At 40.8% G+C, this 13,550-nt stretch overlaps 1 protein-coding gene across 1 annotated transcript in view; it reads right to left on the bottom strand.

Annotated features, from left to right (window-relative positions):
• Positions 1-13,550, bottom strand: part of LOC103387529 (glucosidase 2 subunit beta-like) — a 114,672-nt gene that overhangs the window by 95,949 nt on the left and 5,173 nt on the right. The window contains exons 5-7 of the mRNA XM_008322214.3: positions 13,334-13,451; positions 8,984-9,113; positions 2,166-2,232 (exon numbers count right to left, since the gene is read on the bottom strand). Coding sequence (XP_008320436.1) covers positions 2,166-2,232; positions 8,984-9,113; positions 13,334-13,451 — 315 coding nt within the window. The remainder of the gene's footprint in view (positions 1-2,165; positions 2,233-8,983; positions 9,114-13,333; positions 13,452-13,550) is intronic.

Raw genomic sequence — 13,550 nt, 5'->3', positions numbered from 1 at the left:
TTTCTGTTTTTCTTTTCTTTTTTTCTTTTAACTGTTTTTCCCCAATGGCATCTCTGAAAAGGTTCCACCTAAACTAACACTACAGAGCAGAGATAATGACTACGTAGCCGAGATCAATCCCAGGAGTCCATCAAAAGCGGATGTGCAGACAAACATACAAAGCAAAGAGCTTGTTCTACTGCAAAGGATCAATGATTGGGGTAAGTGCTGGGGAAAAAAAAAAGTCTTTCTCTATTGTGAGTCAGCGGAGGAAGGAGCCTTGAAGAGGCAGAAATATGGCATTGGCTCCTACTGCAGGGGGCATTTATTTATGTAGGTAATGTAAACCACTGCACCACCAGAGCTAGTGCTTTGCACAGCCCACAGTATGTTCCACTGAGGAGAAGTAAGCTCTGCTCTCATACAGACTGATAAATGTGGACGGAGGGGAGGGGGATAAAAAGCACAACCTGTTCGTGGGCCTATGGGAGGCTCCATCATGGTTCATTTCCTGAAGCAGTTGGTAGACTCTATTTATAGGCCAGCGTACTGGTACTAGTTAATCCTGCACTGGGCTGCCAACTGACTGCCAGCTGGCACAAGGGGCTGCACTTGTGTGTGGTTCTCAGGAAGGTTGAGGATGAGATAACGGGGAGGAAGTGCAAGTGTTGCCTTAATGACCTAATGTGTGGGGGCAATTTTTCACCCTAAAGTACCAAGACACTGCAATAGACTCAGTTTCTAGACAAGACTGTATATTCAAAATTCTTTAACCTTATATAACAGGACTGAGAGACAGCATACGAGCAAGGATGCATCACACCAGTATTTTTCTATGCATAGACTGCTCGTATCCTAACAGAACAAATCTCATGGTAAACATTGTTGACCTACTTAAATAAAATACCAATGAGGACAATGAGACACTGAACTGCAGTAGGAAAACCCACAAGCTGTATTGAGTTGCTGGATTGAAGTGTGTTTTAGAGTATGAGTATTGGGCCATATGCATCTCCATTTGATGGTAAAGAAAAGACCAATAACAGAAACCATTTCTGAATGTGCTTGAGGACTGCACTGGGGGTTATGTTGGAATTAGAGCTAAGTTTAGAGCTATAATTCTAGAATCGTTTGTGTTATGTGGTCCACTAAACTGTACCATATTGGTCACGGTCTTGTTACAATGTTTGTATTTAAATTCAATGTTTCCAAACATATAGCCTTAGGTTTGATGATTCAGTTTGGCCTGTGTATTTGTCATTTTCTATGAAGAACATTCTTTCAATTGACACTGATATAAGGTTAGCTGACAGTCTAAAGGTAAGTATTAATTTCAATTGAGTGGATTCAGAACAAGGGAATTGTTTCACCAACTACCATGAGGAACGGACCCCATCTTCTCTGCTAAACATAAAGAGTATGCCACGTAAATGTTAATGAAGACTGATAAAAATTCCTGACCATGCATGACGTCGACTTTTGGCTCTACGTTTGTCATAACATCGGTTAAATCAAGGTTGACAACTTTGCAATGTGTTTATTTTGCAGGCACAGAGAGTCTCCATGTGGAATAAAAGGATAAAATGGAGGCAGAGCTGGGCAGAGAAATGGGAAAAGATTGTGTAGAGGGCTGAATAACGGTAGACATCCAGACGCAGGAATACATAAGAGCCTGCCGGAAAATTTGCTGCACCAGCACTTTGTCCTCCATGCAGCCATATGTTTTATGGGACCTTTAGTTTACTATGCCCAGGCTATCTTCCCTTCCGCAAGAATACAACCAGTTAGCTTAAGCAGTATTGACTTTTTATCCCTCCCAAGGCGGGGTGGGTTGAGGAGGAATGGAAGGGTCAGGATAGCATTGCAGAAAAAAACATAGAAAAAGATGGGTTCATTGAACAGTATGTGATGCGTTTCCTTCGGACACTGTTTGATAACACTGCTTTATACAAACACAATAGCATAAAAAATGATATTAATAATGATAAAGATATGCTTACATATATTTCTATACACATATATATATACAAATACAGGGTCTCTCTATATATGTAAATCACAATAATATGTGTATCACTATTTTTCTTTTGCTAAAGTAAAAAAAAGCACAGCTTTATCATTTTGGGGGGGGCGTTGTCATGTTTTAATATTCAACAAAAATAATTAGAAGTGCGTGGCTTTTTTACCTTCCATCTTTATTGTTGTCAAGAAACTGGAAAAGACCAGAGGCAGTGTTATTGTGTTGTCGTGAACCTAAAAGGAAAAGAACATTTTAATTAAGTTTACATTCCATACCACAGCTATGTTAAATTTTCACATATTTTATTAGAAATCATCATACAGCTGACTGCAAATTGCGAGACAGGAATACGAGTTTTTTTTTTTTTTTTTAAAAGAGGAATGGGGGAGAAGTGGTGGGGGTGGACGTTCTTTGGCAATCAGGAAATGAGTCAGTCACACTGTGTAGGAACATTTGGTTTCCCTGTAGGAATAAAAAAACATGTCAGAGTCCAGAATGCAATCAGGAGGCTTTGTGCTGTAACGGCTGGTGTGACAGCGATTTTCCTCTCCTCCATTCACATTCACAGGCAGATGAAAAGGGGGTGCTCAAAGTTCCTCAGCTCGCTTCCTAAACGAGCATGTGACCTGGACCGATTCATTTTATGTGAATTGCTTTCATTGGAGAGAGGAAAAGAGAGAGGGTGAGAGAGAGGGAGGGAGAGGAAGTTCTCTTGTGCTACACACTCAGCATCTTCCACATCATCAGTAGAAAGGAGAATGTAAAGGGGGCAAACTGATTGGCCCCTAAGTCTGCGAGAAAAGCACTTTACATAATGCTAATCGCACATCCGCCGCAATTATCTTTCCGTCCTAATTACGGAAAAAGCTAATTGTGAAATTAGCGCGCACACACACACACACACACCTTCTCCAGTGTACAGTAAAGGGCCTGTAGAGGGTGTGGGCTTCATGGAGAGAAACCCAGTTTGAGGAACAGGCTTGCCAGAATGTAACCCAAAAAAAGGCACTAAGAAGTGCTGTTTTTAGATGAGATTTGAATGCAAAACTGTGAATCACATCTATTCAGCCGTGACGTGAATGTAAGCAGCAGACGTCTGTGTAAAAGTCAGATTGCTCCCCCCTGTTTGTTGATTCTACCGAGGGGGAAAAACAAGATTTGCTAATATTCCCCTGCAATACACACAACATCTGTCATATTAGTGGGCCGATCTTTTGTTTGAACAGAAGTCTATTCCCAACCTAATGCTTGACATTCTCAACCCATCCTCCAGTCGCCATCTCGCAAAAAAATGAGCCGGAGCAGGAGGAAGAGAAATGGTCTCATCCCTCCCTCTGCTGCAGAGCTGTAGCTATGAAAAACAACCGTAAGGAGGATAGATGGAAGAGGGAGGAGAGGGAGGCAGAGGAAAGAAAAAGATGGGGTGGAGGGATGCGGGAGTCGGTGGGAGGCAATGATGTGGTACAAAGTAAGGGGAGGAGTGGGGAAGAAAATGAGTGTAGAGAGTGTGGGAGGGTGAAGAAAAAAGGAAGAGAGAAAGCAGGTTCAAGGCGTGGACTCTTTAGGCCGATGGCACATATAGGAGACTATGTTTACTAATGGACGCCATCACTCATCCACCCATGTTGCCCTGGCGATAGCACAGCACACTCGTAAAATAAAGACAGGCACAAAGAGAGAGAGAGAGAGAGAAAATGGAACATATCAGCAGGAGACTGCAGAGCTGCTGCCTCTGCTGCGGACCACGTTATCCACATAAAACTTTCTCATTGTAGTCACTTCCAGCACTCCAAGTCTAACAAAACACATGATAACTTTCCTTTTACACTACAGGCAATATTTACTGGTAAATTACTTCTGAAAAATTATCTGGGGCTGCTGGTGCTGCATTGAACATGTATTTTTACTAAAAGAAGAAGTATAAATTTTACTTCAACTCTGGCAGACGTTTTGCTTAATTGTTTAATCTTGCTTTCAAGTTGCAGGCGAGTCAAGGACGAGATTCCTGAATGACTACATTTCAGGGATGTTGCATCACTAAACCCTGAGAAAAGACTGATCACGCACATAGGAAGCTACACATTGTACAAAAGACTGACATCCGCTGAGAAGAGGAATAGAGTTTGCCGTGTGGAAGGTAGAAACTTGTCTGGAATTAACTACAAGTATCTGCAATCAGGCATCCATTTACACATTACTAGGATGATTCAACCCTCTCTCTCAGAGTCTGCTCAAGCCGTTTTGCAGCCATTTTCCTTGGAAGCTACCTACAATACCTGTGTTACCTACCAGCAGTTAGCTACTAGGTGTGTATATCAGTGTAAATAAAAAGAAAAAAGAAAAATCAAAAGAAAGACCCTAGACCTGCCATGTGATTCAAGGCATCGTCATTCAGTTACATAACAAACAAAATTAGATAAGAGGCTGAATGCATCCAAAAGTTAAGCTTCAGTATGGCAGCCTATTTGCAAGATTAATTTCAATTAAAAACATACTTGGTGATGGAGTTTCAAAGCTACAACAAACACAAAATGTTTGGCACCAGACATGGTGCATCCTGTTCATCCTCAGAGACCCTGAAATCTCAAAATTGTGCAGACTACAAGACAAGAGTTGGCTTACCTCGCTCTGTTTTTACATACAGTATTTGCAATAGCTACACAGCCTCATGCAAAAAATAGCCTCTGTGCTAGAATATATATATTTCACTAAGATCTTAATGCCTTTCAGTTCTATTAAATTTACAATTAATAAGCTTCTGTGCAAACTTCCTTCATATGTGAATATGAAGGGTATGTTTGGAAAGTACAATTTAATGTTTGTATTTTATAAACTAGTAAGACACTGGTCAAGAAATTCAAAGTTTTAACTTCCCAATTTATGAATTTTTGGCGATTTGGACCACTGCAGTATTTTTTGACAGTTGCTTGCAAATTAAATACAGATTCCTCATTAAATAAACTCATCTGGACACACTTGTAAGTCACTAGAAAAAGCCTGCATGCAACTTGATAAATTAAGAACGCAGAAGCACATTTTTACAACAGCAGAAGGGAAACAAGGGTGTAACCCAAAAGTGACCTATTAAAATTAGCTGCAGTGGCACTGTAGTGCAAACTAAAGAAAAAAAAGCATGCAATGTGTACCACTGCCTGAATGGACTGACAAAGTTTAAGCATTTCCTGCTTGGTGTCTTCTCAGTGGTTTGGCGTGTGCTATCAAGCTTTTAAACAACATGCCATACCAACCTAGCTGTACCGCCAATATTACATTGCCACCCAGTTCATTCCATATGTTTTTTAAATCTAAGCTAAAGAAGTATTGGAAGTCATATTGTCGAGTACACCAATAAAAATACTCGACAATAACAGTAATATAAATGTACAGCATATATGTATTTGTGATTCTGCCTATTATTTTATGCCAGTACAAATTATAGAACACGTAAAAAAAAAGTGAAGAAATCCAAGAAGTAACTATATTGCTAAATAAAGCTAAAGAAACACAAAGTGTTTTGCAAACCAAGCTCAGGCGTCTGTTTTCTCCTCACTAACCATTTTTCATGCAGTGTATATTACTGCACTCTAAGACCTATGGAAAATGTGAGTAGGTCTAGAGTGATGTCTCAGTGGTGAGAAGAACAACTGGAGTAACGCAGGTAAATGCTTAATTTTTGTTTAACTCAGAAATTCAAAATGTGAGTGAATTCCTTGGCCTTGTAGCTTCCCATGCTGGGGTCTTCCATTAAAAATCAGCTGTGGGTGCTGTACATAAGGTATTATGACAAATGACAATCATTTTAAATAGAAATCGATGCAACCTTAATTTGAACTCCAGGCTTAATGGAGTTGGCAGTAAGATGTTTCGGGGTTTTTTCTGAAAAAACAAAACAAAAAAACAACTCATATGATCAGCTTCATCTCCAACTAGCCAGGAACAGTGGCTGTTTGTTATTCATGAGGATTTACCTTGGATATTGCAGCTAGCTTTGCAAAATGTATGTATGAATACGGCGAACGTGGGTGGGTGGACTTCATGGTCACAGTGGTACCATATCTTCTTTGATGCAGAACACACACACACACACACACACACACACACACACACACACACACAGTCACATAAGAAACTATTTTTTCTGAGCATATAAATTTAACTTCTTAATAACTGTGCACAAAGCCCCAGAGACACGTTTGAGCGACAGCCACAGTAAAGGAAAGGACTGTTAAGTTCTAATTTGCGGGCTCAGCTGCTTGTTCTTCTCGCCTTTTCATTCTTGTTTTGACAAGGACTATTGATGGGTCATAAAGAAAAAGACATGACAGTCATAAAAAAGGGAAAAACACACAACATAGTGATGTTCCTTTATTTAACTGAGGCAACAGCACTTTTGGCCTCATGGGTCTTGTATAACAGAATCAAGAGTTTTATAGGTTCATCAAATAGAGTGTTTCGCTACCAAAATGTGTACGACTAAGAGCGATGTGTACAATGTGTCCGTGAATTAGTCAGAAGGGTGAAGAGGCCATTTATTTAACGATTTAGAGACACTTTAAAAAGAACAAGAAACCTTTATGACCTAATTTAAGGATTGCACGGTGGTTTAAATTAAGGTGAGGTCTCACTGCCTTAAATGTAAAGCTGTGGTACAAAACTAGAGAAGAGTATGCAAGGATTTGTTTTTAGAAGAAAACAGAGCGTGAAGAACAACAAGATCACACCTGGCTGTTTTCAATGGATGACTACATTTTAGGGTTGCACCGATTGATCGCCCCACCAATTGATCTGTGCAAATTTCCTAAATTTTACAGGATGGGCGATCAGCTGATTCCTTTATATGAAACCAATCTTATCTACCTCTGCAAAGGTCTGAAAGTCAGCCACTGCCCCCTTCTGCTCTGTGGTGAGAGAGGGCTGACTGACACACCCACCCACCAGGTTCTACCGCACATGTCTGCACAACAACAGCAGTCACCCAGAGCATGTAGCCAGTGTTGAAAGGAGCGCTACGCTTTTTATAGTTAGTCAGTTTGGTAAGTGGTTTTGCTGCAATTAATGTCATCCCAAAAGCAGTAAAGACATCGAAAGTTTTAACTAAGTTCATGGATCAGTATTATTAATTTAACACCATTTAACCAGCCAACTTCAAACACAATGAAATCCATTCAAAGTGCATTCAGAGCAACCTCTAGAGGGCAGAGAGGGGGAGCTCCACACTCTGCATACTTATGCATACTCAACCAGCGCTGGAGTATGCACACCATTAATTCCCACTCGACTAGCAGGCTCGACATCCAGTCTCTCAAACACCAACACAAAAAAGTATGTTAACTAATTATTTTTTGTTCATATTTGTTTCACATTTAGCCCATTTCTCACAGACGAGTTATATTTGTTTCCTTACTCCAAATTCTGGCCAAGTACTAAACTCTCAATATTAATCAGAAGTAACATTCAATCCAAATGACCAGGGACAAAAAGGTTGGCTGAGCCCAAAGGCCTTTAAAACTTTATCTTCAACAGACAGAAGCAGCCACATGCCCACCGAGTGTCATTAGAAGTGCATAATAAAAGCCTAGATGGATGGCCAACATGGACGAGACATGCCAACGTGACCACAGAAATGAAAATTGATGGTTGTTATGCCCTGAGGATGAGCAGTAATGGAAGAAAAAGATGACGGCTCGGCAGCGTCGGAGAGAGGAGCGGCTGACGACATCTGACAAAGGTCAGCTCGCACGGCAGGGAGCGTGATGGATGCATGCTCCGAGGAAACCACTAAAGTCAAATGACCTTTATTGTAATCAAAACTTTTACTTGAGGGGCAGTTTGACACAAGATAATTTCCAACAGAAGTGAGAAATCTGACAGAAAAGTATTTAAAGCAATGAAAGTGCCAGGCCTCAGAATAACGATCTGGTAGAACTCGTTCTTTAGTCCTTTTGGTTCAGACAAAATATATATTTATATTTAAGACACCCATTAAAACAAACCAGTATGGTCTAAAATGGGATTGGACACATAATGACAGTAACCACAGTTTACCTTCAAAGGTTCTACGCGCTGATATTAAGATGCGTTCCTGATCAGGACACATAACATCAAAAGTTATCCGGGGTGCACTGAATCAGGTACAGTAGGTATGTGAATCAGGCCACTGTCAGGAACAGGTTTTTTCTCATCTTCGCAATGACCTTGTTGCTTGCATTTAATCATCATGATCTGAGATGTTTTACTGATTGGAATGAGTATATTAAGGGTGTTACATAAGTACTAGATGTAGTACTAGAAATATGTAGCACTCCTCACTTGTCTATATGTATGTACAGTATGTGTGTGTGTGTGTGTGTGTGTGTGTGTGTGTGTGTGTGTGTGTGTGTGTGTGTGTGTGACTTCAAAAAACATAAACCTCTTGAGCTCATTTAATTGTATCAATCTCTATCCACACACGTTGTCCCCAAACACACATGTAAAGATTTTAAATCCTTCAGCTCCGAAAAAAAGATTGAGTTCAGTTCTTAGTTCATAGTACCACAAGTTTCTCTACATTCACACACTCCAGCCTGAGCGTCACTTAAATGCAGAGGCAGCTTGTGCTGGGAGCGATAAGGGAATTTTCCTATGAGTCATAAGCAACTTCTCTATGATGGTTTGAGAATGTAAAAGGAGAGCTGAGGGACCGTAATATGCTGCTGCTCAGCACTCTCCTATACTTGCCCCGTCACTTCAATGGTGCAGGTTTTGGTATTTAACCTTCTAGCTGTTTCTCAAGGTCCGACATTCACCATCTCATGCATCAGGCCTGAGGTTTTAAGGTCAATTTACTTTCTGTACGTGTGAAACGAGAAATGAAACTCAGGGGGCCCTCTGGCAACAGTGGCAAAGACCTAATGTCGGCAAACTGAGGCCATTCTGTGGATCAGTCAAATAACTAGGACTGACACATAAGAAATCATGACAAGTTATGGGCAGTCTGACACTTACCAGCGCCACCTGCCTGCAGTGTCTTTAACGTTTGCTCTTTGTGCTGATCTGCTTGATGTTTCCTTTTCTTGTGTTCCTCCACTTTAAGGTGTAGGTCCTCAGCCTTCTGCTGAAGCTCTCTAAGCTGGGCCTGAGGACAAACAAGAGGGAAACATTAACATGCACAATGGAAAACAAAAAACAAACCAATATGTTGCTCCAATCCAAAAGGAAGTACACGAGCATGCAAAAGTCTGTGCACCCCTGGTCAAAATTGAAAGTGAAAGATGAAATAATCTCCAAAAGGCATGAAGTTATGGATAAAATGTTCGCTTTACTTTTCAACACAATCATGTTTTATCTTTATTTTTTACATTCTCAAAATAACAGAACAAAGACCACAGCAAAGGTTTAGGCAACCTGAATAGCCTAGTAGCCCCCTCCTTGGCAAGTATAAGAACTTGTCAAAGGGGTGTGAGACCTGTATAAGCCTCGCAGGGTCATGGCTTGTTCACAATCATAATTTTTTTTAAGCTTTACAAATATCCTGACTCCTCTGATCTTGGCCCAACCATCAGGAGCCACATGTTCCTCTAAGCTGTTGCCTAGAACTCTGACACTGAAAATGATTGATGCCTACAAAGCACTCTAAGGCTCTAAGAAGAGTCATGAACCAGTTTTCTGTGTTCGGAATGTAAATAAGAAATGGCAGTTGACAGTACAGTGGAGGTCAAAACAAGCTCTGGGACACCTAGAAAAATATCAGAGAGAACTGCTTGCTGGATTGCTAAAAAGTAAGTTAGCAGCCCCGTTTGACTGTATTAGACTACTAGAACAATTTGAGAACAACACCTGCACATAGGTGTCTTAGTGGACAAGGAAGCAGACTTGGGTCCACAAGGCTTCAGGTTCAAGTCCACCAGCTGCCAAGTTACCAATGGTCTGAGCATGGAACCCTATCCACGCACTGCTTCACGGGCTGCTTTTAATTTTTTTTTTTTTTTTTAAATAAATGTTTATCTACATAACAGTGTGTGGAAAAATCCATCTTAAAATTGTTATGCCTCTTATTATCTCACTGACCCGCTAGTGGCAGCTCATACCACAATTTGGGGATCCCTGATCTAAGAAATGCCATTCTTTGGGAGACTGAAGCTTCATGCTACATCATTATTGGGCCTATACATCAGGGCAAAACACCAGAAAACACAACTATGAAACTTTCTTCTTCACAATGGATTTTCAGCTGAAAGTAAATTAGGAACAATAGTTGAGTATAATGGTCCCTAACAGACAACATCACCTGTCTGATGCAGTACTTTTTAAATGTCTGAGAGTGTCACAGCAGACATAAGTAAGAAAACCTCCTTCCCAACCAGGCGTTGACACATTGTGACTCATTTTCCCTCCATTTCTGTGAGGGTATTAATCCTGTGAAAAGAGAAATTACCTGTACTTGACTATACTTTGCATAGATAGATAGATAGATGTGTATATACACACATATACTGTTTATTACACACATAAGGTATATTGGGTCCAAGCACATTCAGTACTTCCTGACAATATCCTGACGATACAAAAAAGATTTAAGGAGAAAGTACTTAATTGAACTTTTTTTTTTTCAGACCATGATTCACGTTTTTCTAGGGCCAAGTTTTCAGTGACAGTGTTCTATACTTAGTTTTCTATTGTGTAACAGCTTTAAAAAATGTTTTCTATGTGCCATTTCCTTAGTAGCAGACATCGCTTCAACCCGTGAAACATGGGAAAAGGTTTTGAAGATGTGACTAGTGAGGAAACTCAGTCAGACCAAAAGAGACACAGAGAGAGGAGAAGATCAGAAAGTACAGCAGGAGCTAAGGGGGCCGGGTGACACTTCAGCCTCCATCTGCCAATCTGCTGCCAAGGAACGTCGGAAATAGGGAACAAAGATAGGCACTCGGAGACAATCAGCTGGCAAATCAGATTCAAGTGGCTTTCAGCTATCAGATAAGTGCTGTTAAATGGATCATTTACAGTACATCTGAAAATTTAAGACACTAATGGTTGCGTAAAGTGCTTTAATACATCTTATATGCCTAAAATAACACAGGGCCAGAGGGGAATACTGACAGAAAGTTTCAAACATGGCTGCCAGTGAAAGGAATATATCAAAATACACAATACACTGCTGCTATCCTTTGCCAATTTCAATTACCAATGTTCTAGCAAAGGAAAATTAAATTGCACTTTGTGAGCCAGCTCGGACCATTCATCAGTGGAGGGAGAGAAAGTCCTATTTCCTTAAGCACAATAAATGCATTAAGTAATGAGATCAGCGAACCGGTAAATATAACTCAACAAAAAAAATCCAAAGAGACTCCAGGCAGCCAAATTCACCAATTTAATTTACACCGAACTCCAGGGCTCCAGTTTGTAATTTGGCCCAGTGCTTGTTGAACTAAATGAAGAGCTAAAAATGAAAAAAGATTCTGCTGGCCTTAAAAGTCTAAAGGAGAAACCTTGGTGTTAAATGGGTTCCATTACACAGGTATTTGTTTATTTGTGTTCACTCACAGTCGCAGGTTTACTCCTTACAAGCGCATTCTTAGAGTTTACTTGTAAGCAAAGCATCACCCTTGAATGAATTATACCTCTGATATGGTCAAGTCAATGTCAACAGATACATGATGACGGTTCTGACCAGGATTCTTAACATACACACACAGCTTCTATGCTGAAATGGGAAGATACGCATTGAAAAATGGCATTGATTGATTACCATGCAGCTGCAATGGCTGGAAAGTGGGTGCAGGAGCAGGTAAACAAGTCTGGTCACAATAATGTCTTAGAGCATGAGCTGCTAATTCAGACCAGCACATTTTCAGCATGACACATATAAAAAAGAGATTAGAGATGAGGTGAAATGTTGGACCACAACAAAGGCAGGTTGTGACCCCAAATCCTGTGCTCCAGAAGGTTAGGGATCTCCTCCTCCAAACTGACAGCTGCTCAATCACCCCATCACATGAAATACACAACTTCGGACTCCACACTCTCACATCAAATCCATCACCAGGTCTGCCTTCTACCACCTCAGAAATATCTCCAGTCTCTGGCCCTCACTCTCTGACTCTGCTGCTGAAACCTTGGTTCATACCTTTAGTCCCGTCTAGAACTGCAATGGAGTCCTGTCTGGGGTTCCCACTAAAATCCTGGACAGGCTCCAGCATGTGCAAAACTCAGCTGCCAGGGTTCTCACCTTCACCGAGCCCTGACAGCACATAACTCCCACACTCATACGTCTTCACTGGCTCCGAGTCAAATACCGCATTTCTTACAAACTGCTTCCTATCACCTATAAATGCCCCCATGCCCTCAGCCCCAAACACCTCTCTGATATCTCCCACCAACACATCCTGGAACCTGTGCTCCTCAGACACGGGCCTGCTGTCCATCCCTCAAACCAAATTAAAAGTTTAAGGAACACATGCCTTCAGTGTGGGTTCACCAACCCTCTGGAATCCCCTTTCTCCCTATATCCACAACACTTTCAAATCATGCCTCATAACCCTCTGCTTCAACATGGTATCTGTCATACAGTGGTCACTGACAATCATTCCTCCGTCTACATTTTCTGCTACCCCAAATTATGGACTTCAGATATATAGTTATCAGTTTCCTGTATTTGTTTTATTATACTCCCAGAGTACACACTCTCTTTCCTACCTGCAGGTGGTGCTGTCAAGGAATTTGAAAGTTAGCTCATGTACAGTATTAAGTGAGCTGGTACAAGTTCTTTCTACTACAATAGCAATACACTATTTAGCTTTTGGGGCCACCAATCAATATAGCTTGGTGCTAAATATGAAGAAGCTAGCTGTGCTTCTCCATCAAAGTCAAAACTTTTCAACTTGTACTTAGACCACTAATTTGCAATCGTTTGTTCATCAGTCTAAATGAAGTGGAATTTGTGTGTGAGCTTTTTATATGTATTCGTCTTATACGCTAAGCTATGGTAATTTGGTAAAATACATGTGCTAACCGTCTGACTAACTGTCACTAGTCAGAGCAGATCATAAAGAAAATGTAGGCGATTACGATTAATGGCATGTCCGATCCGTGCATGTTATTCATCCTTATTTTAATCAGATAAATATTATTGTAAACACTGTCAGAATGCAGTAAAACTTAGGAGAATCTGATAGAATCTAATAACAGACTGTCATTCAGATGGTAAAAAAACAAATGTGGCTTGAGATGAACAAAAATAAAATTCAAGGGCAAAATTTGGTTGTTTTTTTTGTTAAAAACAAGGAATAACAGTCACTAGTATGAAGCTTTTCTGTGTTTCTGCTTCGTGTCAGACGGCACTTTCTGGTAATGTACCTGTTTCTCCCTCCAGAGCAGCACTCCTTCCTCAATCAGCTGCTGCTTGAGTCGTAAACCTTCGTCTAAGGTTCTCATCTGGCCCTCCACGTACGCCCTCTCCCTTTGTCCCAGATTCCTGGAAGAGGGAGAGCGAGAGACAGACAGAGAGAGGACACAGAGAGCCATTATTACGGAGAAAACCTCGGCTGCCCCCCTGCTTTGGTCATCAAGATGG

This window comes from Cynoglossus semilaevis, chromosome 1, assembly GCF_000523025.1.
Source record: "Cynoglossus semilaevis isolate Cse_v1.0 chromosome 1, Cse_v1.0, whole genome shotgun sequence".
Lineage (NCBI taxonomy): Eukaryota > Metazoa > Chordata > Actinopteri > Pleuronectiformes > Cynoglossidae > Cynoglossus > Cynoglossus semilaevis.
The sequence above is the reverse complement of the archived record's forward strand: the minus strand, read 5'-3'. Positions and strand labels throughout refer to the sequence as shown.